This window comes from Stegodyphus dumicola, chromosome 7 (assembly GCF_044657685.1).
Source record: "Stegodyphus dumicola isolate Sdum_Otavi_A_Nest chromosome 7, ASM4465768v1".
In the NCBI taxonomy this organism is placed as follows: Eukaryota; Metazoa; Arthropoda; class Arachnida; order Araneae; family Eresidae; genus Stegodyphus; species Stegodyphus dumicola.
Genome location: NC_140774.1, coordinates 42,283,001 through 42,309,608, shown reverse-complemented (window position 1 = coordinate 42,309,608; position 26,608 = coordinate 42,283,001). Strand labels below are relative to the sequence as shown.

The 26,608-nt window shown below is 28.9% G+C and overlaps 1 protein-coding gene across 7 annotated transcripts in view; it reads right to left on the bottom strand.

Annotated features, from left to right (window-relative positions):
* Nucleotides 1-528: 528 nt before the first annotated feature.
* LOC118189539 (adenosylhomocysteinase-like 1) overlaps nucleotides 529-26,608 on the bottom strand; it is a 373,963-nt gene continuing 347,883 nt past the window's right edge. For all 7 annotated transcript variants that reach the window (XM_035360165.2, XM_035360167.2, XM_035360164.2 and 4 more), the window contains 7 exons: nucleotides 20,977-21,065; nucleotides 15,864-15,934; nucleotides 15,662-15,756; nucleotides 15,339-15,431; nucleotides 11,421-11,568; nucleotides 8,343-8,463; nucleotides 529-6,979 (listed from right to left, as the gene is read on the bottom strand). In XM_035360165.2, the coding sequence (XP_035216056.1) occupies nucleotides 6,973-6,979; nucleotides 8,343-8,463; nucleotides 11,421-11,568; nucleotides 15,339-15,431; nucleotides 15,662-15,756; nucleotides 15,864-15,934; nucleotides 20,977-21,065 (624 nt within the window). In that variant the 3' untranslated portion in view covers nucleotides 529-6,972. The remainder of the gene's footprint in view (nucleotides 6,980-8,342; nucleotides 8,464-11,420; nucleotides 11,569-15,338; nucleotides 15,432-15,661; nucleotides 15,757-15,863; nucleotides 15,935-20,976; nucleotides 21,066-26,608) is intronic.

Here is a 26,608-nt window from a genome sequence, read left to right as displayed (position 1 = left end):
TTTTTTCACACCTGCAGTTACATCTTGATGGTTCTATCTTCCATTCTGCACAGGACTTCCGAAATGAAGTTGATCTGTTTTTAGACTAGCGGCCAGCAAGTTTCTGGCCTGAAGGCTTTGTAAAACTACCAAAACAGTGGTAGAAATATCAAAGATTTGGGTGATGATAATTACCCGCACAAAAGGTAATGCTTTCATGTTTTTTCCTCTATTAAAAACGTTTTTTTTGGCGGAAAACTTCCGTTACAACTATATATTTAGTTAACTATATTTCAGTTAAGTCATAATAGTACATCTCATTAGCTACATATTTAATTGCATATATGATGCAATTAAATATGTAGCCATATTTCTGACTATTTTATATGGTACATATAATTATTTATATTTCTGACGACATATGGTACACATAATAGAATAAAATTGCTTAAATCTTTCTTGTACATTTTTATCAGTTACTTGAAATGATGATTGAATGTTTTACCATCTAATACTGGGACACTAAGAATCCAAATAAAACCACAATAATTTTATTTCTATACACAAATTTTATTTACCAAAAAATCTTATCACAACAGGTAGGTACATAATGGCATAAAGCCTTACATGTATTTTTCTCACAATTTTATTTTCCTAACAAGATAAATAAGGCATATGATTTTTTAGTTGTTCATATCCTAAGGAAAGTTTAAAAGCTTTTGATAATGATCTTTAGAGAAGATTACAAGCACTGATATTAGCTAGTAATTATTCATACATAACCATAAAAATAAAATGTTTATGCTTACAGATTTTGACATGATTTTAATAACAAGGTCGCTAGCTATTACTGTTACTGGGAGATAAAGCACTGAAGTGCAAACATGAAGAAGAAAAATACACCAAATTCTGTTCTTGTACAAAGATAGGTTTTTAATATGCTTATCATGCAAAATAAAAATACAATTAGTACAGTACTTGTAAGAAAAGACTGGTTTTCGAAAGTGGAAAATCAGTATTAAAAAAAGTTCTTCCCCCCAACAAATTATACAAGAATTTTAATTTTATAAACATAAGAAGCTAGACAAACAAACATAAAAATTTTATTTCCTGAAAGAGTAATGTCATAAATAAAGATTAAAGATTTTTACTAAAACAAGACTTAAATGCATGCTTTTTAATTAGGCTTCAGTTCTTCCCATTTTCAAACCACTTCCTTCAGCTGATTTTGTTAATTTTTTTAAAATTTTCATATTACTTAAATTATTTTAATCATATTTTCCCATTTGTTACTTCTAAATGCAATTAAAGTAGCAGTTTAAAATAAGTTTTTCATAAACAATTTTTTTTCATAGAATAACAATATGCAGTTTTTGTTTTGGAAATTCAATGCTTAAAATATGTATCTTCAAAGTTTAATTAGCTTGAAATATATCATGTAAATTTACAAACGGAGTTTTTCCTAAACATAAATCATTTACATAAAAATCGGTATAAAGAAAAACATTGTGTGTATGAAAATTAAATTAACGAATTTTTATACATATTATTAAGGCTGTAGGAGAATACTAAAAAGGTAGGGGATCAAATCATCCAAAAAATCAAATGCCTTACTGATAGATTTCATGGGATTAACTTTAAAAAAAAAAAAAATGTAACAAAAAATTTGTTTTCCACAGTATCAAGGTATAAAATTAAATAATAAATGTATATATTTTATCAGTTATTGCAAATTTAGAATATAGGCATTAAAATATAAATTGATTATTGAGGAAAAAAGTGACATATATGTCTTAGCTTCAAAGCTACCAAACAAAACCCTTTTGAAACTAGTATAATTATCACATTGCACAAAGTATAATACTTCATACAAAGCTATAAAAAGATGTCATAGTAATTTCTATATTATAGTCAATTCTACAGTTCACAAGTAACAAAATAAAAAGTTTCATATTTTATTACAAGCAAGTAAATGCAGCTAAACCTCATGAAGTCATGGACATATATTTGGATCTAATCTAAATTCACAAGCATAATACAACTAGATTATAAATATTCAGCATGAATAAATAATGAAAAATTAAATCAGTACAAAAGAGAAAACACAGCGATGAAAAAGATATTCAGATAAATAAAATAATACTAATTAAGTTAAAAAAAAGAAAAACAAAATTATACTTTACAGCTAGATATATAATTTATTTCATTTTTATTGCATTGTAATCCAGAAAGGATAGATCTCCTATAATACTGAAAAAATAATTTTATTTCTCTATTTTTAATCAGCCTACTCTTTTTCTACTTTAAATATGTCTAAAAGAAATATCATGTTTTAAGACATGAGACACAATGCAAGGATTTATGTATATGTAACATCTATATAGCGTAATAATGTCTGATTGTCAAACTACAGATGTTCAAGTGTAGAAATATTATGTATAATTTAAATAGACTATGAATTACAATATGTTACACAAATATAACTGATTTTCTATTTCCATATTTGTTATTTTATAATATTTTTCCCTTTGTCCTACATACATTTATCTCGAATGCTAAATTTATATTACTGATTTAATTTCTTTAGAATAAGTAAACCATTTTAATTTTTTTAAATAACATTATTACTTATTTCTGATAAAATAGTTAAAAATCTGATTATATAAAAATAATTCTACTTTTTTTCCCAAAATTATCAGAACGTTATCTTTCAATGAAAGTTATGATAATTTTTTATAGCTAGTAAATAAAACATGTGAAGGCAGTTTACATATATTCACAGTACAAAAAATTTTAGGGTCTTGCATTGGTTAAATCTCATATCAAATAAACATTAATAATATTTAAAAATATAATTAAAATGTTTTTAAACAGACATCCCGTGATTAAAATTACTGAGAGGAATACACATGTATAAGAATATAATTAAGAGAAAAATGATACAATATGTTTAATGATTTAATTATTTTAATATTCTAAAATAACAACATCATTGTGATGATTTCATTTGCAAGAAGGAATTCATTTACATTTACAAAGCTATAAACAGACATTTTTGCTCATTTTATTTATTTTGTATATTTCAAAAATGTGTTTTTAATTATAAAGGTCAAACATTTTCATTTCATTAATTACAACTTATTCATTTAAATATGATTCAGTTTCATTTCATGAAGAACATATTTTTATTTTTCAGCAATGGAACTTATTATATATTGATAAAGTGGAAATAGAAGTATAATCTCATTTTCCAAATAATTGATATCTAATGTAATTTTAAAATACTAGAACTGTGAATGAAACATTCAAAATGGCTAACTTTTATGTATATACTCATTTTCCATTAAATTCTTCTTGAAAGCAAAACGCCTTGCTGATTTGTATCAATAAATGGTTTCATGATATAAAAACAGTATAATTCCCAAATATAATTATGAGCGGTTCACGTATTATGTAAAATTGCTTATATGAAAATAAAAAATAATATTATTTTAAACCCATGCAAAACTATAAAATGTACCAATTAACTCGGTCTTTATGTCTTGGTGTTAACTTTAATTGAAATAAATTATCTTTCTTGCAAATATTCAACTATGCTAAAAATGTCTCAATTACAAAAATAAAATTTCTTAATACATTGAATAAAACATTACAAATGTATTTACATCAGAGACTCAAGTTTTCCTCAAAAGGATAAAATGAGTAAAACAGATTCAAGTCACTCTAAACATTGATTTACAGAAGATATAGAAAGACAAGCTTTATAAATGAAGTGCGGCAATGGATGAGAAGGTACTTGTTTCAGCTATTACAGCTTGAACAAGAAAAACTACATCTACATACTGCCAGATAATACAATCTAATTAAATTAAGCTAACAGTATGATTAGCGCAGAAATAATAAAAATCTGATCTACATTATGGTTACTAAAACTACTTTCAACAACATAAGCATAAGGTTCACAAGACAACTTATTTAATATTATCACACAGATAACATATTTAGATGCTGTCATACAATATCACAACTTAAATTCCTTTTATTCCTTATTTATTTTTACAATTTAATTGTATCTTTCTCATTACATCATAGTTAAGTTAGCCTATATCAATCTGGTCAGTATATTCCTCAGAATTATCTTTGGTTAAAGGCAAATCTGCAGTTAGGGTTGGTTACCCATATGTACTTAAGAAGATGCTACATACAGCATAGAATTTCACAAGATAATTTAATAAAAATAAATGTTTTTCACTTTTATAAGCATTTTACAATTAATTAACTTACTACATGAATTTATAAAGTGTATGATATTTCAAAAGTGTATTTAAGTATCTCATAAAACAAGTTGCTAGGATATTTGTATAACACATAATTTAAAAATTGAAAAATTTATAAAACTGTTACAAGTTATTATCCTCAGCAGTTTTCACTATTAAAAAATGTTATACTCAACATTTTTTACTAAAAGATAAACCATGAATTGGGCATTACATTCACATAAAATATTATTACAGGCAGGAAAGTGGAGTCGGTTGGCAATTGAAAACGGATAAAAATATACAGGATGCTCCTTTTTAAAGCTGCAGCTGTCACAGTTCAGTTTTAAAAGTATGCAAAACTAAATATACAGGTAATACAAACAATAAAATTACATAATCATCACAAGCTGTACTTTATATACCATAGTAGCCAACTATGAAATATGAAAAACCAGGACTTCTAGGAGGCTTTCATGCTACTGGGGAAGTCAGCAAATCAGAATTCCAAATTGACTTAAATTGGCTTTACAATGCATGAATGAAGTTATTGCGCTATTTATAATATCATTCTGATGTAAAATGTATTAATATTTAACAACAAAAATACAAATACTAACTGATTAAACAGTGCTTAAATCTCCAGATAAAATTCTACAAATGCCCACAATAGATTACAACTATTTAAATCAAATAAGATTTATTAATAAAATTATCCTTAAAATTACTAGGAGATGGGTAATGAAATTTGCAAAATTTAAGTTTCATTAATCAACAAATTCCATTTATTGTTAAGATAAAATTTGCTTAGTAAAGGCTAAAAATTTTAAACTGGGAGATTTGGAGATCTGTCAAGAGACATGACAAAAAAAAAAAAAAAAATCTCCTGGTAAAAACAGACAGTTGGCAGTTATGATATACTTTCAAAGCAGTTTTATACACCTAAATATGTTCACTCTATTGTGAAACAACTTTTATCACAAAATAATAAAACAGCAAACTAATGAAGCTATATTAGCTATTAGTAGTAAGTTTCAATAAATAACTTATTGAGATCTTCTGTGAAAAGAATAAATTAAAATAATGAAAGCATATTCAAATCTCAAAAATTAATTAACTATGAGATCTCTTTTTGGATGGAAGCAAATTGTAAATTAAATTTTAAAATGTTAAGATTACAATTCTAAATACAGTTGACTTACACAGACATACACCGATGAATAAATAAAACACAAACAACTATATTTTCAAATTCAATGCCTGAATGTTTTAGACAAAAAATTTTACAACCAAGGCACACAATTTAGAAATAAAAATGTTTACTAACAATTAGGATATTTATCCCACATAAATGTAGTCTAGCTAAAGTAGTTAATGGAAAACAAATGCAATTCTTTATAAAACGTGCAATTAAATGTTTCCATTAAGTAAAGGATTTTAATAACTATTTATTAGATAACTATGAAGTCATAACTTTGGCATATCAAAATAAGTATTACCTTATTTATCACAGAGACATAATAGATAACTATTTTAATTAAGATATACAGGAAATATGGAAGAATGAAAAAAAAACATAACAAATTTTGAAAGAAATAATACATTCCTTCTTTACATACCACTAACTAGAAGTCAAAAATACCAAACTTAATTTCTTAATACTTAAATAATTTTTCTTGTTTGTTTATTTTATTACAAAGTTTTGTTTATTGCTTTATTTACATGAAAGTATTTTTTTTTAAAATTTTAATACCTGCGATGTAACAAAATATCATAATACAATAAATGATAAACCTATAATTTTTCTAATCTCCTATGAGCTCTAATAATCTATCCACAACAAAAGAATGAATTCTGTTAAGAATAAAATTAAGAACAAAAAATGCATTTCTAATAAAATCGCTTCGTTGTACATGATAAAACTGAAATAAGAACATAAAATTGTCAGTCACAATGAATTCTACTTTAGAATTACAAAATGCATAAGTAAAATGACATGCATATTTAACAAAATTATACTCTCTCTTGAATACTAAAATTTAAAACACAAACTCCAAACACTTTGAAAAAGTTTGCATCTTTATGAAATCAAGTTTTGTAACATTAAAATTATACACAACAAAGATGAACACAGAATTAATATGCAAATAAGTTTAAAACTTGTTTGCAGTATAAATGAGAATGAGAATAAAAATTCAAATTTATTTTTCTTAAAAATTAAAAAAAAGGTATATTTTTGGGTTCAAACACATAACCTAAACTGAAAAAGAAAAAAAATTCCATTTTAACATATGCTTATTACCAAAATAGTATTTTCATACAATTCGGCATTAACTTAGGAAAATTACAAAGACATAATAAATTACCCCTAATTTTCAAAGAGTTTTAAAGATTGAACAAATAATAAAAATAAGTGCAATAAATGCACATCCATAAAAAAGAAAATAGCCACACTACACAGAATAACAAAAGATGAAAAATAAAAGCAGAAATTTGGGAGAAGAACTAAATTTGAATAATACTTCATCAATGAAATTTGCATAAAAAATATTTTTTGAGGCAATATCTAAAATAAAAATATATGGTGCTTGTTCTTGCAGCACTCTATTAAGACACCTCAGCTCTCTGGGAAGTCGAAAATACAATGGAATGGAATGGTAATGTACTTCAAACCCTGTTATTGGACCTTAAAATAACCTCCCATTTGAATATCAGTTCATTTTTGTACTTGTTTCCTTTAGTACCTGTAAAAAAAAAAAAAATCAAATAAAAATGATTTAAAAACCATGTTCAAAATTTTTATCCACATGAAATTACAAAATACATTGCCCTTCAAAAGTTAGGTATGAATTGCAAGTTCCCAAATAATATATACGCATTTGCAAACTTAAAATCAAGTCTTATTCTAATTTTCAAATGAGATATGCAGATATTAATTAATATGGCAAAGTCGGCTGCTAAATAAAATATACAAAAATTGGCCAAAGGGATCACAGAAATTGTACTGGTCAAAGAAATACTTTCATGAAACTTTTGAATTAAAATTTGATTTTATTTCCTTTATTATGGATCACAGAAAGAATCTGCAAGATATGTAATAATGATGTGCATTGTATGATAAGCAGGAGTTGATAATCACATTTCTGTGAGTCATTCTCACATATTTAAAAACAATTCAAAATAGATGAAAAGGTTATTCAAACACACGAAGCACCCTAATGTCGTATCATCATCTATGACTAATGTAAGCACTGTATTAGCTTCTGAAACAATTTTTTACCATTACTACAAGAATATTATTAACTACTAGTATTGTGAGGAAAAGGTTATAAAGTTCTTCTTGTAAAAATATCAAGAGTTTTTAGTCCCTTTGAGACTTATGACTAGAAAAACATAAATAACATAGTGCCATCAACATAACACTTGAATTCCAGCACATAAATCCAAAACTGCTTTCACTCCTGAGTTAGGACTTTGTCTAAACTTAAAAAATAACAGTTGTTAGTCCAGTACCACGGTTAAGCATCACACAATAATGGGAAGTTGTGGAAGAGGTTTTCATTAAAGCACTACAATAAGCCCATATGTTTGCAGGTTGTATTATGATGGCAGAAATATACTGGGACCAAATTGTTGCATCTTAGGTCAGATCTTTATTTGTTGCTGCAAGCAATCTAACTTTCTCTTAATAGCAACTCTTGATCATACAAAGAGAAGTCAGGAAAGTATCACTTTGAAAGCAAAAGTTTTGATCAGAAAAAGTTGCCAGCATATTCTTCAGGTGTCAATCAGTTTAAAAACCTTTACGATGCTCTTAAAAAGGCTCTTTCTCTAAGCATCTGTTCCTCGAATTATCCTCCCTTACAAGAGTGGCACTCTCTGGCGTTAAAATTAATTTTCTCTGCAGTTTATTCAGCCTAGCAGAATTCTTTTGTTATTCTTCTGTTATCTCTCTCTTTTTTTTTTTTTTTTTTTTTTTTTTTTTTAAATCCCAAGAAGTAAGAAAAATTTTATGTCTTGATAGGCGAAAATTAAGCACTTTTCTATTTCTCAGAGATCCACAATCAGTAAGAACTTCAAAATTTTACATATAAACATAGTACATACCGATAATAAGCCTGCTTGAAAGGACCAGCTTTGTTTAAGCCCATATACCGAGCCTGTTCATCAGTCATTTCAGTTAAGTGGGCATCAAATGTTGGTAGATGTAGGCTTGCCACATATTCATCTAAAAAAATTAGCAACAGTAAATACATCACTTTATGAATGATTAAAATATTTTTTAATTGAACGCATATTTTAAGAAAAATGCATTTATAATCATTTTAAAAATTGGAAAAAGAAACTTAATATCAAAACTGAGCAGATGACTACATCAGGCTAAGAAAACAGCAGTTCCAACACATTGCAAACCTTATTCATTAACAAACTATGTAACTGTTTTTATATAAATTTATGGTATTGTTTTTAAACATAAAATTTTCACTTAAAAATTTATATATAAATTTAGTACATATATAGGTTTTACTCATGGGAGTTTAGCATTCTACGAAATATTTTAAATACCAATTTGGACTAAAGAAAAGGAATAAGTATTATCAGAAAATTATTTAAATGGTTAAAGAACAAACAAAAATGATTCCAAATAATAAATAAAACCTAGAATAACACACAAGTATAGTAAAAGCAAAACTAAAGTGATAATTACATAATCCATATGAACAGAAATAATATGTATAGTGCTGTTTCATCTTCTAGAACAGGGAATCAAATGAGTGCATTGAAAGATTATAATGATGATGCAATAGGCCAAGGTGGGTAAGTAGCAACCCATGGACCATATGCAGCTCACTAAAAGTTTTTTGTAGCCCACCAAAGGAGTCAGAAAAATCTGCCTTGAACCGAGATTTCCTTCGCATATGTGACCGAAGATTTGTCTTATATTTTACAATAGGACAACCATGTCTGTTCAGGGTGGGTAGATATGATGCACAGTACTTTCAGGGATGATTTTTATGGGTTTAATGAAGACTAGATAAACAAAATTTCTTTGCTAGTACAAGGGAATAAAGCAGAGGGTTTATTGTGTCGAACCTACCTGTGTTTCTGGAATACAATCTAAAACAGCACTACAAAACATAGTGAATTCTGGGTACAAACTTTCCAACAAAAATTGCAAAACAAAAGCTGCAGAGTGTGTGAAAAAGCAAAACATGCAACAAAACGTTACTTACAAAGCAAGCAACACTTCAAAATAGGCAAAAAATGAAAAAAAAACACAATATTTATTTGTTTGTTTCATTAATATTTTTTAATGCATGTTGCTCAATTTTCTTCATTTTTTACTCTAATACATTCTCTTAAATTCTATATACAGACATTATTTCTTGTTCAATTGCAAAAGACATTATTTCTTGTTCAAAAAAATGTTCAACTATTGTAATTGCTACATCAAGAATTCACACTAAATTGTCAATCAAAATTTTTCATTTTCAACAACCTCACTGTCATTTTCTTCATTGTCAGTGGTGACATTTTCTGGATTTAGAGCCATAACTACGGATTTTACCATCTGCCAGTTGACTGACGTTTGGGGTATTGCCATTGCTATGAAAAATGTCTACTGTAGCATGTCTTCATTTATTACAACTTCTACAAATTTCTTCACAAATTCCATTAATTGAAAAAATGTGATTTTTGTTTGCGATATCTGAAAACCTTCAAATTTATGTCTGTCATCATAGAGCTTAGCCAGCATACACTGTACACTACTGGCAATGCAGCCTGAGATTGGAGAGTAAATACATGATGCTGTTCCACCAAATTTTGTCTGACAAACATAAGTCTCAATTATATTAGTTTAGTTATTTATTATACTTATAACTATTTCCTGAATGTACTTAAGGTTTATCTAAGTCCCAAATAAATAAATTTCCACATAAACTTAAGATTTATCCAGGGCTGGTGCTAGACATTTTGCCACTTTGTGTAGTCTCTGTAGGGCCTAAATCTGTTGTTGAGCCTCCTTAAATTCTAAAAATCTTGCATACTAGCATCTCCCCTAAATTATAAAGATTTTGCCACCCTTTAGTCTTGTTGCTCAGTGCTTCTCTAAATTCTAAAGATTTTGCCTTTCCTACATCATGCTGCCTAGTAGACATCACTGCACGAGTTGTTTTCTCAAGCTACAAAGTGCTAACAGTCATGCAAGTGATGAAAGCAAAAAATGATAAATAATGATTTGCCAGGTTGGTGTTAGTGGTTAGTGTGGAAGTGAAATGAATGAAATTGAGAAGTAACTCAGACTCTCCACATTTTCTTATGAAAAAATATTTAATGTGCAAGTGTAAAACATTTGAAAAATAAAGGGGGGCTTGCTGGTGATCCGGATGCTGGAATTTGAAATCATTCTGGATACTGGACCCCTGGATTTCGGACTTTGTACTGTATAATGTTTTAACTTTTATAAATGTTTAAAAGTAAAAACACCTCTTTTAATAAATCTTAAAAATAAAATCTCAAGAAAGTTAATGCATTTAAAAAAATCATTCCAGAGACACTAGATTATTAACTACAATTGTAATTTTGCAATAAAACTATTAAATTAGTATCATAATTTTTATTGTATATTTACTTTTAGTTATTTAAATTAAAGATATTCAAGTAAAAATTCTTTTTAACTTAAATATTCAAATGACATGCAAACACTGATCATGGTTCTGAATACATAAAATTAAAAATTCACTTTTGATAACATTCACTTTTGATATTGCAGAATAAAAGTTAGATCAACCAAAGCAAATGTCTCAAAACAGGTGTAAATTTAAAACTGATATTCAAAAACCCCAATTTAAAAGTATGCTTCAATAGAAATAAAACAAATAAAAATACAAATTAAAGCCTATAGTAACTCATCACTCAAATCAACTCTTATGTGGGTTTAGCATACTTAATGTTCTTTACATGAAATTATAATTTTGCTTTTATGCACCTTTTAACTATTATTTTCTTCACATAATATTTAGGTAAATGCAAAATACAGGTATTATACAGGTCTTACAGTACATTTGGCAGTTCAAGCAAAGAGAAATTTAATGTTTTTTGTAACTGGAACTGACAAAACAAAGATACTCTCTTTATGGCGATTTTTTTTTTAAATTTACAATTTGTATAACATTTACATACCCATTTTCTTTGGCAGGAGATAAACATCACCTTTATATCTTCCAGCAGGAGCACTAAAAAGTTCTATTAGAGCAAGAGCTTGAGTTGATGCAGTGATGGATACAACAAAAGATGGAATGGTAGAGCAGCTCAAGTTGGCTAATCGTCCCTTAAAAATAAACATTAACATAGAATTAAATTTTTTTTACAAATAAAAACATTCAAAACCTTTGATTGCAAAATCTGGAGAAGTATTAAAAATTTACATTTTCATGGGGCTAGTTAAAAATTTAGCAAGTTCTTTCATCCAATACAGAACCATTATTCAAAATGAGTAATTTATTTTTTGGGGCAGGGAGGGGGTAAATGTTTATCAGAACTATCAAGATTTGTTGAATTTTCAGTGGCAACAGGCATTAAAAATTATCTAAATTAGAGAGATTAAAAGTGATCTAAATCAGTAAATTTATTCCTGAAAATCTCCATAAGAAGGATAAAAGTATAGAATAAAAATTAGTCGAGGGTATTAAAAGTATCCATAGATTAAGGTATTTTGTATTTAACTTTATAAAATATAATGAATATTTTAATAACTAGAATTATTGCAGGAATCACAAAAAAGGCTGGAATCATGTTTACAGATTCCTGCCAGTTGCAGTACTGACTAATTACATAAAATTCTCCTATTTTAATATGAAAAACTTTCAGTAGATGTACATGTCTAGAATAAATATTTAATAAAATAAAGCCTATAAGCTCCACTTTTCAAACATCTGATATGTATATAAATACAAACTATATCCTCTCTCTTTCTCTCTCCATATACGTTAAGATCTCAGATGGAGATAAAGATAACTTAATATATAAATTAATGTATAACAATATTACGCACAAAAATAAATTTGCATTTAATGCTCTTCATTGCTACATTATATACACACTTCAATTGATTCATTTCACAGATATGTGCCAGATGAAATACTTCATGTATTAAATATACTAAGTGCTTCTGGAGAGACCAAAATGTAAAATCTGATATCAATTTTTTGTCCATAACTAGTCATATTGTTATTAGGGCTGTGGAGTTGGAGTCATGGAGTCAGAATCAGAGTAGGGCAGATTTTGGGGTAAAAGGAGTTGGAGCTGGAGTCGATAAAAACAGGCCGACTCTGACTCGGACTTCAGTTTTTGTTGGACACTTTAAATTTGAAATGAAATTAAAATTAATTGAAAAAAATTAATGACAAGCTGAGTTATTATTTTTATTTATGGACTATATACATTAATATATAGTTATATTCTATTTTATTAACATATTAATAAATAAATATAATGGAGGAGGATGGATGTGATATTTGCCATTAGTGATTAAACTAATTCATTTAGTTACAAATTTCACTGGTAAATTTACGTAAGCAGCAACAGCAGCAAAGAACTCCCAAAATTGATGTCATTTTTAGGAAGCAAGCAGAAAAAGAATCAATTATTGATCAAGCAACGTGATAAGGAAGTGCATATTTGATGATAAAGAGGTTGTTAGAATTAAGAACTTTTTTAGAAGATGTAGATAACCATAATGTTTCACTAACAGAAAGAATATGGAATGATCTTTCAGAACTCTTATTTCTACACCATAAGCCCCAAAAAAGCTGCAATCTGAAAAATTGACAGGAGGTGAGAATGGAACAATGAAATGTTTATTCTTTCTGAAATGGAGGGTTTATTGCAGAAGGAATCATTTCTTCTATGAAGAAAAAAGAAACTAGTTTGCTAGACAATGAGATCTTGCTGGGTTCAATATATGCAGATCCAAAACATTGAATTTTCTTGGATGATGAACAAATTAAAAGGCAAAAAAAGTCATCTAAGAAGTTTCATTAAGAATGAAATTATTATCAGAACAATTAGAAAATTCGAATCAGGACAGTCAAACTGCAGACATTGCATTGGAGTCTCTGTCATCCTCTTCTAGAGATGAATTAGATTTTGAGAAATATTTTTGGATAATATTAATAAGGCTAAGGCAAAGTGGATGAAAATAAAGAACCAAGAAAGATCCTTTAGATATAAAAATGAAAAATACAAACAAGATTTCTACAAGGCCTTTGAAGAAATAGAAAAATATGATTGTGCTTACAAGACACCTCTTTTAGAACTTATAAAAATCTATCCTGAAAAGTTAAAAGAAGTAGCCCTAAAAGTAACAGCTCTTCTTCCTACTTAAGTTAATGTGGAAAGACTCTTCTCAGCTCTGAAGTTTATCAAATCGGATTTGTGGCACTCCAACAAAGATTTTCCCAAACTATACTGTTTCTTAGAAATAACAAATGTCAGTTTTTCCATTTCATAATAAATGCTAATTAATATAAATAATTTGCAGTGCCATCAATTTTTTTTTCTGTAGCATCTATTACTTCTTTTATATTAGAAAATAAGCTGTAACCCATGTGTATTGTTTACATATATATGAGGGAGATGGAGTCTTTAAAATTCCAGGAGCCAGAGCCGGTCATTTTCCCTACCGACTCCACAGCCCTGATTATTATGCTATAACTTTTATTCCTATAAACTATATATGTTTAAAGCATTCTAATGCTAAGATATATACTGTTGTTGTACACATACAACAAACAACACAGTAGAAGATGTATTAGAAATTAACAATATTTTTTTATAACTGAAACTGTAGTTACAATTAAATAATTTTTCCTGAGCCCAAATTTTGTGCATCAATAATCAAGAATATTTGGATGCTTCAAGAGTATAGATACCATTACCAATAACACATGATGAGTTCAGAAAAACAGAGATGGCACCATGCAAAGTCAAAAACAACACAAATAAATAATGTAAAATAGGTGGAAAATGTCAGCTAGCCGACTTTCAATAGGAAAAAGTGATAAGATATCACCATTTTGTCAAATAATGAAATAACATTTCATTAAAAGATATTACACATGTTCCATTCAATTCTAAAATGGAAATGTGTAAGAATTACAAGTGTATAACAGAAAACATTAATATAAAATTAAGTGCCTCTGGGTACTGCCATCATCACAACAGCTTTCAGCATTTGAATTTCGCAGCTAGCAGCTATATCTAAATCAAGGATTAATCTAACCAATACTGCAAACTGTCTCTGACAGTGTAAAACTTGGTGCTGAATGAATCTGGAACAATGACCACATGTTGCATGGAGTGACAAATCATGCTTTATGTTTTGGCAATCCAGTAGCATTGTATCCAATAATATGAAGAGTGAGTTGCAGTTTCTTAGTGCATTGCATCTCATGTGATGTTTGATACAGAAGAGTTCACAATTTGCAGCTATTTCTTCTGGTTTGGGGTTTGTCTCTTGGTTCAACAAAAGGGTAATGGGAGAAATGCATTATCTAATATAGTTCAGTTAATTTTTTTCTGCCCACATTGTGGCAATAATTTAGAATAACCAAAAGTTTAGAGCTTTAGCACAAATGGTTTCTGATCTATAAAGCATACACTGAACATAGCTGATTTAGTATCAATGTTGAGGAAGTAAACTGGCTTGTTCTATATCATAAAGTCAGAAAAACCCTAAAAAGAATTAGAACACTGATCACAAGCAATGCCTAACACATTGATGCCAATAGTCACTGAAAGTCAATGAAAGCATTCTAAAACCTAGTAGATAACATAAATATGCTTCCATTCAAAACTGATGTCTGGCACATGAGCTGTGAAACCATGAAGTCTAATTGGCTGCATTCCCTTGAATTATAGGGCATATTTTAATTTATGTTTATATAAAATAGAAATGTTTACCATATTTTGTTATATATATTTATCAAATATGTAATCTACTTTATGATGCTAAAAATGGTTACTACGCATGAATAATTTAACAGGTGGGTATTCATAACTATATAATAACGCTAAAAAATAAATGATTCAATCATATACCTCTGCAAGTAATATAATTCGTTTCCCATCTGGCCAAATAATATGGTCTACCTGTGATCGCACTTTTTCCCATGTCAAACCTTTCAGACTTTGCTGTAAAAAAATTAAGCATCAAATGAATGTATTTATTGGCTTTTTTTTTTAATATAAACAGAGTTATTTTTGCTGTAGTTTACTTAAGTTCCATATAAGTTTTCTCATATAAAACTTCTGTAAACTATGCACTGGAGATTTAACAAATAGCATTACTGATAAGAGTAAACCCCATATCTTACAGTAAAGTAATATGAAAATTTGTTCTAAATGTAATAAAAATTACTAACCACATCAATTTCAGTATTGGAATGGCCCATGTTGCATAAAATGCAACCATTCTTCATTTTATCCATGTGTTCTCGAGTTACGACATTTTTATTACCTAAAAATTAGAATAAATAGTACTTTAAGCAAATGTAACTAAAAAACTATTTAATTTCTAAGAAATAAACTATTACTAAGAAGTATAAAGTAAGATAATCTTATTACCAGTAGCAGTGACAAGTATATCAATGTTTCTCACAACTTCATTAATCTTAACTACTCGAAAGCCATCCATACTGGAAATATAATAATATAGATTATTGTGCAATTGGTAGTTTTCTATAATCTGTAACACTATAATCCCTTTATTTTATATAACTTGAAATCATAATGCACACATACACAAAAACAGATCTGAAATTTAAAGAAAAAAATTGTCTAGTGTCATCAGAACTCTGGTGTTTATGTTCCTGCATCACAAAGGATTCAATTTCATGGAATAAAATGTATTTTGATTGTAAAATATTAAATAAATGTTAACAGTGAAAATGAAAAAGCATATTTTTTATTTAATTTCCATATACTAATTGGAACATCCAACTCTTGCTTTTGCTCATATTTTGAACATAAAGATATAAAAATTTTAGATTTTTAAACACAAGACTACCACACATTATTGCATCAAATACGTTTTAGACATGCATAATATTTTTCTGAGTTTAGAAGTAACTTCTTTTATTAAAAATTAGAAATAGTCTGTAAACAGTATTAATCTGTTTTCTGAGATATTTAAACAGTATAAAACCTTTTAACAGCATAAACCCTGTGTCAGCATAGTTTTATAGGTTTTATAGTGGACTGTAATATAATTTTAAAATGAAAACAATTTAAGATTTTTTAGCAGCTTTACTTTTGAACAGTTTCAAATTCTGCTTCTGATGAAGCATAATAAATAAAAAACCACTTCTTTTATTACATTAATATAGCAACAAAAGTTTGTCATATACAAAAGAAGTACAAATATTGCCAGTTTAAAGGTGCATGAGTTGTAATATTACAATTAATATTATTTTACAGAGTAGCATCAACACCCTGTATATATTTAAAGAGTATTAAGCAATATAAAACCTTTAATTTTTTTGTCAGTCTGACCTTTTCTTAGAGGGGGAGGGGAGTTTTTGACTAATATAGTACAAAGTTGGAGATCCGGATGTCCAATATCCAAAATGATCTAGAATCCAGACCTCAGAGCCACCAACAACCTTTTTTTTCGGGGGGGGGGGTATGCTTTATATATGCACATTAGATATTCCCCCTTCCCCATGATAAAACACGTGGAGAGTCCTGATTCTTAATTTCCCTTCAGCACTAAATGAAATACCTCATTATTGAAGAAACAATAATTTTAGCATAAATTTGTGTGATAAAAAATTTGGGTCTGTAGCTGCTTGGCAAACATGTCAAAACAAAACATAGTTGATTTACATTATCCAATTAATTTTGAGTAAATTTCATATTTCTTTAGCAGTAAAGCTTCTGAAATGAGGAAGTCACTACCTGAATGTTTCATTACAAGGAACACATTGAACTTTGACTATACCATCCATTTAGTCTTCATCTAATATGGATACTTTTTGCAGGACATAATTCAATTTAGATTTTTGTATTCAGAGTATTTTTATCAAATGGCCAATGCTTACTCTCTGTATTTATTAGCAAATTCTAAGGATTTTATTATGGTTAATTTAAACAGCACAAATGTCTCGGAAATAACTTCCAAAAAATAAATTTCAACATTCCTTAAAGGAGATCTCAATATATCTCTATTTTTTGAAATAGGCAATAAAAAATAAAAAATAAAAAAAGAAGAAAGAAAGAAATCTCCCAGAAAGAGAGTTTTTTTTTTTTTTTTTTCCTGCTTCCTTTTCCCATTTTTTGGCAGTTTACTTCTTGCATAAATTCAGAGATTGTCCTCAATTTTTGAGGCGATTAAAAAAGCATCTAATTCATTTAAAAAAGTTAGCAAAATGTCTGAAAAATCTTTGTCAAAGTTTTCACTCAGTTTATCTCAGTAAATAATTATGATGACCTTGGCACATGAATTACTTGAAAAAAAAAAGTCATTTAGAAAAACAATGATTTTTTTTAATGTATATTTTTATATGCATTAAAAAACTGCTGCTCAAAATGTAATGGAAAAAATTCTCTTTTCACAGAAAAACATAATGAAAACATTAAATCATTTTGATAAACCAAAGGGCAAGCAAACAATAGAAATAAATTTTGTTATTTCCAATACATCAAATTTCAGTATCACCTGTGATTCAGAAAATGAAAATCTGGACTCAGGAAAGGAAGGAGTATTTTTTGGTGAGTGGGAGTACATTTCTATATATTTTAGCATTAACAAGAAATAAGACAGACAATTTATACATTCTACAATTAACAGTGACTGCTTAAAAAGTGAGACAACATTCAAACATATTTAGAATGAAATTACAGTGATAATCATTACATGGTTATAAGAAATCAAATATTATTTCAGTCTGATATTTGAATTAACCCCTGATACAAATTTAACATTCAAGGACTTCTAGAAACATTACTTTAATGTTTTCTGTTACTGAACTCATTAAAAAAGACTGGTAGCAGGTGATTTATAGGACCACGATCTCGGTCTGGAGAAAATTATAGCCAGATTGTATTGCAGATAGAGATTTTGAAGCCTATTGATGAATTGACTACTTTTATTTGTTATCTATAATATTTTGTCTCTAGAAAAAACCATGTGCTTTGATGTTAATAATAAAGATATGGAGGAGTTACTAGAGGACACTAAAGATGAACTATAAGAAATAACTAGAATACCGTCAAAAGTAGCACTATATGGCAACTGCATAGGAAATTTTTTTAGAGATAGAAGGAAGAGAAGATAAAACCCATTTTGAACCATGATATTTGTGAAAAATAGAGCAAGATACAAAATTTCATATAAAAATCATCCTGATAAAGAAGCAACAAGCTAGTATTTTTAATGACAATGCCATGTCTAACTTCCAAAACATTTTAAGATATAGACAACAAAAAGCTACACAAAACAAATTTTGAGCAAAACACAGACCCACTAAATCTCAAGCACAGTCAATTAGCACTAAGAGAAAAAAGATAAAAGAAGATGCCTTATGTTTTTATGGAAGGGGACTCCTCATTCATATAATAAATCTTCTTAAATATTTTCCAGTTATGCTGTTCATCTCTTTGATATGAATACAGTGAAGTTAAATTAATATTTTGTCTATTTTATTTGTTTAATATTAGGTTTACTTATTTTGCCTTAGATTTAAAGATTGCTTATGATTTTATGTTATGAATCTGTGCATAAAATACTGCTGCAAATTTTAAAAAAAGGAATAATCTGTGCTCCAGAAATGAATTGATTCATTTTATATTAATTCATACGGGCAAAATGCTTTCAGCTTGCAAACATTTCATATGATGAATTATCTTGATAAATAAATAAATTCATAAAGATGTTTTACTGTAACAGAATTATGTACACTTTTTATGTGATAAACTTCATGATGAAATCATTGAAATTGCACTGAAATTTGTTTTTGTACCACACACTTACCTATATGTCAGTTTAGATTCATAAAATTCTATATTTATAAGCTTGTTATTAAATTTTTCATTTAATGACTTCAGTTATATAAGGACTTGAATCTTCTAAGATTTATGTATCTTCTAACACCTTGGGTACTGATATTCTGCATCATTATAATATATTTTACAATAATCGACTTTAATCATAAGTTATTAAAATCAAACAAACAGACACGTTGAATTTTTCAGATCTTCTAACAATTAGTACCTGATGCTTTGCATAATTATATTTCACAATAATCAACTTCAATCATAAATTATTAAAATCAACAAAGAAGAACTCTGAACTTTTATTGACAGTTTCTTTAATTATAATAGCCAAAATATACTATTATATTCGCTATTAGTCTCCTGACTGATTAGACTTTCTAAAAAACTATCTACCAATGTTATAAAACAATGGAAAATTCAGCAAACTATATTTAATAAGCATAGACTTTATTCAATTGATTCATTAAGAACAATTTAAAATTAAACTTCTGAGCTAAATTTTAAATTTCAATATTTAAATTGATGCATTATGCACTCATGTAATAAAATACAATTATTTTCTTTAAGCACAGTTAAGTACATTCATTTAAGCTGCTTTTTACATATTTAAATTAGATAGTATGGGGGGGGAGAATTCATGCAGACAATGATAAAAAAATTAATATTATCCCCCCCCCCCCAATGTCAGTCTGTAACAATATCTGCCATGAGACTTCTGGCAGCCCAACAAAATTTAGCCTTGGTAAAATTGTCAGAATTAAAAGTCATAAAATCAAATGCAGTGCAAATTGTCATTAGACAGACAAAGAGGACAGACATCATCAGCACTACAGCAATGTGGTGCAAATGTTTATGCAGGAAGTCATGTCCTGTCGAGAGTCGAAAATTTGCTGTAAAAATTGCACAGGGCATGTCCATTGGGATAGGAGGAAAATGCAAGAGTATTCTATACTTTATCAGTTTAGCAGGAGTTTATACTTTTGTTTAAGAGTTGGCCCACTTTCTTCTTTACAGCAGAACTAAACTGATGGCTGGATAGAGGAAAATGTGTCTGGGGTAGCTTACAGACATTTTTAACCAAAAGGACAGCTTTTTCATTTACAGGCACCGCACAGTGACTGAGATTCCACTGAAAAACAAGCTCCGAGCCAGAGGCTATTACTTTGGATATATTTATAAGTTTTTTCAACAAAAAAGTAATCACTAGGTGTATAGGAGGCAGCTACCATAATTGCAACCCTGGAGTCAACAAATATAAATGCCTTGCTAAAAATAGTATCAAGTTCAAGAAGATTTAAAATTGCTTTTCCCATGGCAAAAATCTCTGCATCGAAGTTAGAGGCATTAAGACCAATAGCATGGGATTCCTCAAAATATCCTTCACAGTAGAACGCGGCACCAGTATTTCCCTCACATACACAGCCATAAGTATAAATGCGGATTCATAAAAGTTAGGGTAATTTGCAGCTATAACTTCTAAACAAAAAGCTTTAAGAGCTTTTTATTAGCTTAAGAGCTTTTTATTTAGAAAATAAATAATCTTTAGATAAATAAATTTTTTGATAAAGAATTATAACGAGCATCTACTTATACATTTCTATTTTAGAAATTAATATTATTGAAAAGTTACTGTGCCATCCATTTTGAAAATTTATTTTTCAAATACCAAGTCAATTATAATTACCAAGCTTGTAGAGCACAGATTGGATCAATTTCAGATACACATACTACTGCACCCATTCCTTTCAGAGCAGAACAGCATCCTTTTCCCACCTAAGAAGAAAGAGCTATAACTAAGTGTTAAGCAGTTAACAGACAAATTTTTAATTTTATTAACAGTATTTCAGAGCTCTAGCAGAGTACCATTTATTCAAATTAAGTGCACCATGCCATTTCAGACAGCATGTTTTAGGATAACCTACAGAAATTAATTTTGACAGTTAAAGATAGAAATAAATTGTATCATACTGGCAAACAAAAGCATGCATTGCAATAACTTACATATTTATGATCATTGCCATAAAATTTGTGATAAAAAGAAAAATTTGTCAGAATTGAAATATATATATATATATGAGAGTGTCATGTCGCTATAAAGTAATGATTACAAAATCAAAGCAAAAGTATACTTTATTACAAAAAAAAACTATTATGAATTCAGGTTCCAGTACCCTGTTGGGCCACCTCTCACGTGAATGCATGACACAATACTGCAATGATACCAAGACATATAGACCCCATATGGTGTCTAATTTTTGGATAATAATTTATCTAATTTCACAGTTGCTTATGTGCATTTCTTTGATAACACCTAAAACCCTCTAGCACCTATAAATATAACTTATCATCCCAAGTGGTCCAAGATATGTTCAATATGACAAATCTGGGAATCCAACAGGCCAGAGATGACTGGTAATACAGTCAGAGGTATTCTTGTGAAATCTTAGCTGCATGTGGCCAAATATTATCATGTTGGAAAATAACTCTTGGATGCCCTATCATGAATGGTAATATATATATATGGCTTAAAGATGCCGTGAACATGACACTGGGCTGTCACAGATCAATATTAGAGATAATATGCCACTGGACTGTCACAGATTATTAGAGATGAATATTAATATTCCACTGGGCTTTCATGGATGAATAAAAGAAGTGACCAGCTGTCATACGTGATGATATTCTATTCCATCATATCACATGTGGGAGCAGTGCACTACTGTAAAATGAAGGCAGGATTCAGGTTGTCAACACTGCCCAAATTGACACTTAATTCATTGCCAAAGATTACCTGGTTTTGTTGATTACAGTTCAATACTATCAAAAGGAATCCACTCCAAATGGAGGTGAGAGTGAGTGGGAGCCCTTAGCAGCTCACATATGGGGCACCACAACATTAACTGGTTTTCAGCCAGCTACCTCGTGATGATGTTGACAGACACAAGCGCATATACTGAAACTGCTGCTTGTGTCCAGTTGGAGGACAATGAAGCAGATGGCGCTACATGTACGTGTTGGGTAATGTAACGATCCTCTTGTCTGTTGGTCTGCCGAAAGCATCCTGAGATTATCTGCCATATGTGTGATTTCTCTTTCATTCACTAATCCCAACAACTCCCCACAATGATATCAGAATGACCTAGGGAATGTGATTTTCTCCAAACTGACCACCCAGGTTTTATCATCCCAATGAATCTTTTTCTCTCAAATGCTGATCATATATATATGTATTATTTTACTTTATAATCTGTTTGGTTTAAATAAAACGCATTTAATTCATGATATATCTAATTAAAAACATTAAATATTTTTATGATCTTATGCTAGCCGAACTTATTAAAATCATTACATATTTTTTTCTTTTTTATAACTTTTTTTTATGATTGGTCGCACAAGTGGTTCATCATATAAAAAATTCATTAAACTATATATTTTTCTATCTTAATTTATTTAAATAATGTTACAATTTGGCTATATGCCAGTACTGAAACCTGCAAATATTATTTAGAACAGGACTTCTCAAACATTTACACTTGGCAACCTCTTATTTCCAAGCAAACATTCTTGTGATCCTAAATATAGAGGTATATAAACTAGGAATATGAATTAAAATATTTGTTTGTTACATATCATGAAGAAAATTTATTCAAACACAATTCTTTTATACACATACGGATAAAATTTTTCCACACAAAGCCAAATACTCATACAAATGAGTTGAGCGTGTTTGTTAACTTTCACACAAAGAACTTTTGTGGACACATTATTTATATTGAAATAAGATACAAAACTTTAAGAATTTTTTCTGTTTTGAAACACATGAAATATAATGGAGTTTTGAAATAAGAGTTCGTTTTCCATAAGCTGAAAATATTAGGAAAATTAATTTCTGTTCACATGCACATATGTAATCAGACTTTCTGTCAACACATACGCATATGAACTCAAGTCTTTTTCCCATTGTGAAGAAATGGGAAAAAGGAACTATATGGATGTGCATTGCTCTGCTTTTTTCAGTGTCTGGGGTCCGAGAAATTGTGCACTAATGAGAAATATCTACTGAAGTACCATCCAACAATGGAAGTCTGACCATAAATACATAGATTATTTTTTAAATAAGGTCTGTTTGAGAATGACAGTGATGTGCAATTGTCACTACACGTATTCATGTCTGCTCCCACCATACCTAAATGCATCTAGGAACCATTTCCAACAGTACCGTCTGCTGTGTTCTGAGCTGTAGAAATTTATAATGTTTAAGAAAACTGAGTCACCTGCTGATTGTGAGATACAATATGTAATTTGATTCTTGAGTGCAAGAAAGTTGGCAGCAGTAGAAACTCACCACCAGATCTGTGAAGCTTATCTGAGAATGCTATGAGTGACAGTAAAGTTCAAAAGAGGATGATAATAAAGGACAGGCAGACTAATAAGCATGATGAACCATGCTATGGCCTATCTTCTCCGATTTTTGAAGATTTTGTTCATGATCTGGATAACAAAATTCTAAAGGACCAATGATTCCCAATTTCAAAGTTATCAAGTGATTTACTACAGGTTTCAAGGTCAGTTGTATACACCACTGTTTAGAAGAAATTGAATTATTGAAAATTATGTTGTCAGTGGGTTCTAAGACTGCTTTCTGATGATCATAAAATAAAATGCTTGGGCTGTGCTTTATTGTTTTTGACAAGATACAGTCAGGAAGGAAATGAATTTTTGGACCACAGAGTTACAGAAGATGAGACTTGGGTGTCTCATATGACTCCAGGGTCTAACAATCAATGGAATGGCAACACACATCGTCGCCAACCACAGAGGAAGCCAAACACATTTCAGTGAGAAAGGTTATGGCAACTGTCTTTTGGAATTTCGTTATTGGATTTTTTTGCCAGAAGGCACAACAATCAAGTCTGATGCATACTGCATGATCTTGAAAAAACTCAGGCATGCCATACAAAACAAGTGGTGAGGCCTGTTGTCTTTTGGTGTAATGTTACTTCATTACAATGCAAGGTCATGTGTTTCTGCATAAACACAAGGTCTAATCAGATCTTTTGGATGGAAACAACTGGATCACCCACCTTACATCAAGTGATTTTCACTTCTTTTGGTACCTAAAGGAGATCCTTCGTGGTCAACGGTTCAACAATGATGAAGAAGTGAAAATTGGAGTCGTGCATTCATGGAGTGAGCTTCTTCAAAAGTAGCAAAGTTCTTTGACATCCGAATTAAAAAACTTACATTTGAACAAAGATAGAAATTATGTAGAAAAGCACATGAAAATACGTAGAATATGGGGTAAACTATATTTTAATGATTTTTACACTATTTTTCTTTTTATTGAAAATTAGCCTTATTTAAAAAAATAACCTTAATATTTACCTAAAAGTTTTTTTTTTTTTTTTAATCCATGTACACTGCTCAAAAAAAAGGGGGGGCAGTGCTATATCTCCCATTGTACTGGGCCGATTGCCAAAATTCAAACTGTGTTTTTCATGTCTCGAAAGCGCGACTTCGGATATATATTAGATTTATATATAGCACTATTCTAACATAGGTATTTTTACACAAAATCGGACTTTTTCTGAAATAACATACCAATTCTTTTACATATTTCGGTTCTACGACTCAAATTATGCCAGAATGCCAAGTTTTGTAAAAATCCTACGAGTAGTTTTTAAAATATTAGCTCTCAAAATTTTAGTTCCTCAGTGTTAATTGAATTTGGCAAATATTTATTAATATCTCTTTTTTTATTAAACTTTTTTGATTTTTCCTTTCACATTTTGAAATTTAGGTTTATTTTAAACAAAATATACCCATTTTTTGTGTTTTATTTTTTAAATTTCTATTTTAAAATAATTTTCATAAATTTTTCGAAAAAATTTTGAATTATAACCTATAAAATTTTTACCATCATCTTAAAGTAGGTGTATTTCTAAGCATACCTGCAAAAAATTAGACTTTTTAATTCAAAAGTTCTAAGATATACACGAATTTACATATTTTCACGTTTTAGAATTTGGCATCTTTTTTTTGAGCGATAATAACGCCAAATGTGGTTTATGGATTTTTGTTACAGTGAATTGCCACAGCTATACTTAACCTTAAATTTCAAGTAAAAGTTTATGGAGAATTAATTATATGAAATTTTTCCCCTCAATGATGCATAATAAATATTTATTAATACTATATGGAAAGCTTTTTTTTTAAATTATGGATGATATTATTCAAATCTTTAACTATTTTTTTAAATTTCTTTCTTTCTTCCTTTTTAAAAAAAAAATATTTGTAAGAATAAATTTTTATCTTCGGCTTTTTATCGTCTACTACTTTACTTTAACTTCATTTAAATCGAATTTTCTAAAACTGAGAACTTTCATTTGATGTTTATTTGAATTTTACGAAAATATTTCATGACATTAACTGCATAATTTATTTCTAAACAAGCTGTTGCTTGAAGTGGCTGAAAGAGCAGCTGATACTATCATCCATATTTTTAAAGCACACTATATTTTTATAGAAACATAAGATTTAGAATAATCATTTTTATAAAAGTCAAATTATGATATAAACATACAACCCTCTAGAGACCGAATTAATTGAAGTTCGATGGTTATGTAGAAATGATCTGCAGCTACTTAATGGCTGGATAAGTCAGCGGTTCTGTGGACAAGTAAGAATAATTATATAAACGACACCCAAATTCTGGATTTAATTAACAACAAGGGAACGATGTTTATTAAATAAATTTAAGAAGTTTGTAAACATAAAAAAATCAACTCATTTTTTATACTAAAATGTATTTTTATGAGTAGCGTATTTTCATTATATCCTTAAAATTCTAATTTAGAATGAAATTGTCAAGAATTGAATTCTAATCATCAGTAATATAATACGTAATTATTACAGTTATTAATAAATTCTTCTTATAAAAGTAATTGCAAATATTTCAAAAAACTTTCTGTCTGAATGCAAATATTTCTAATTTTATATTAATCACGATTGCACACGATATTATTTATTTGCACTTCAGTTCTTACTGTCAGGTCTAGTAGAAGTTAATCAATTATATTTAATTAAGGTATGATCATCTAAGTTTAGAAACAGCAATTCAATTATTGGCCCTGTATCTTTCATACTACTCCCGACTGGCAAGCTACATGATTTTTAACGAGTATTCGGGTTTTGCTAGTAACTTCACTTGGAAATCGCGCTTAAACAAGGTTAGTTGGTTATTTGAACATAGAAAGAACATGGGAGCTATGTGGTTAAGATGCTTTCATAGAGAACCTATTCTTGTGATTGTCTTT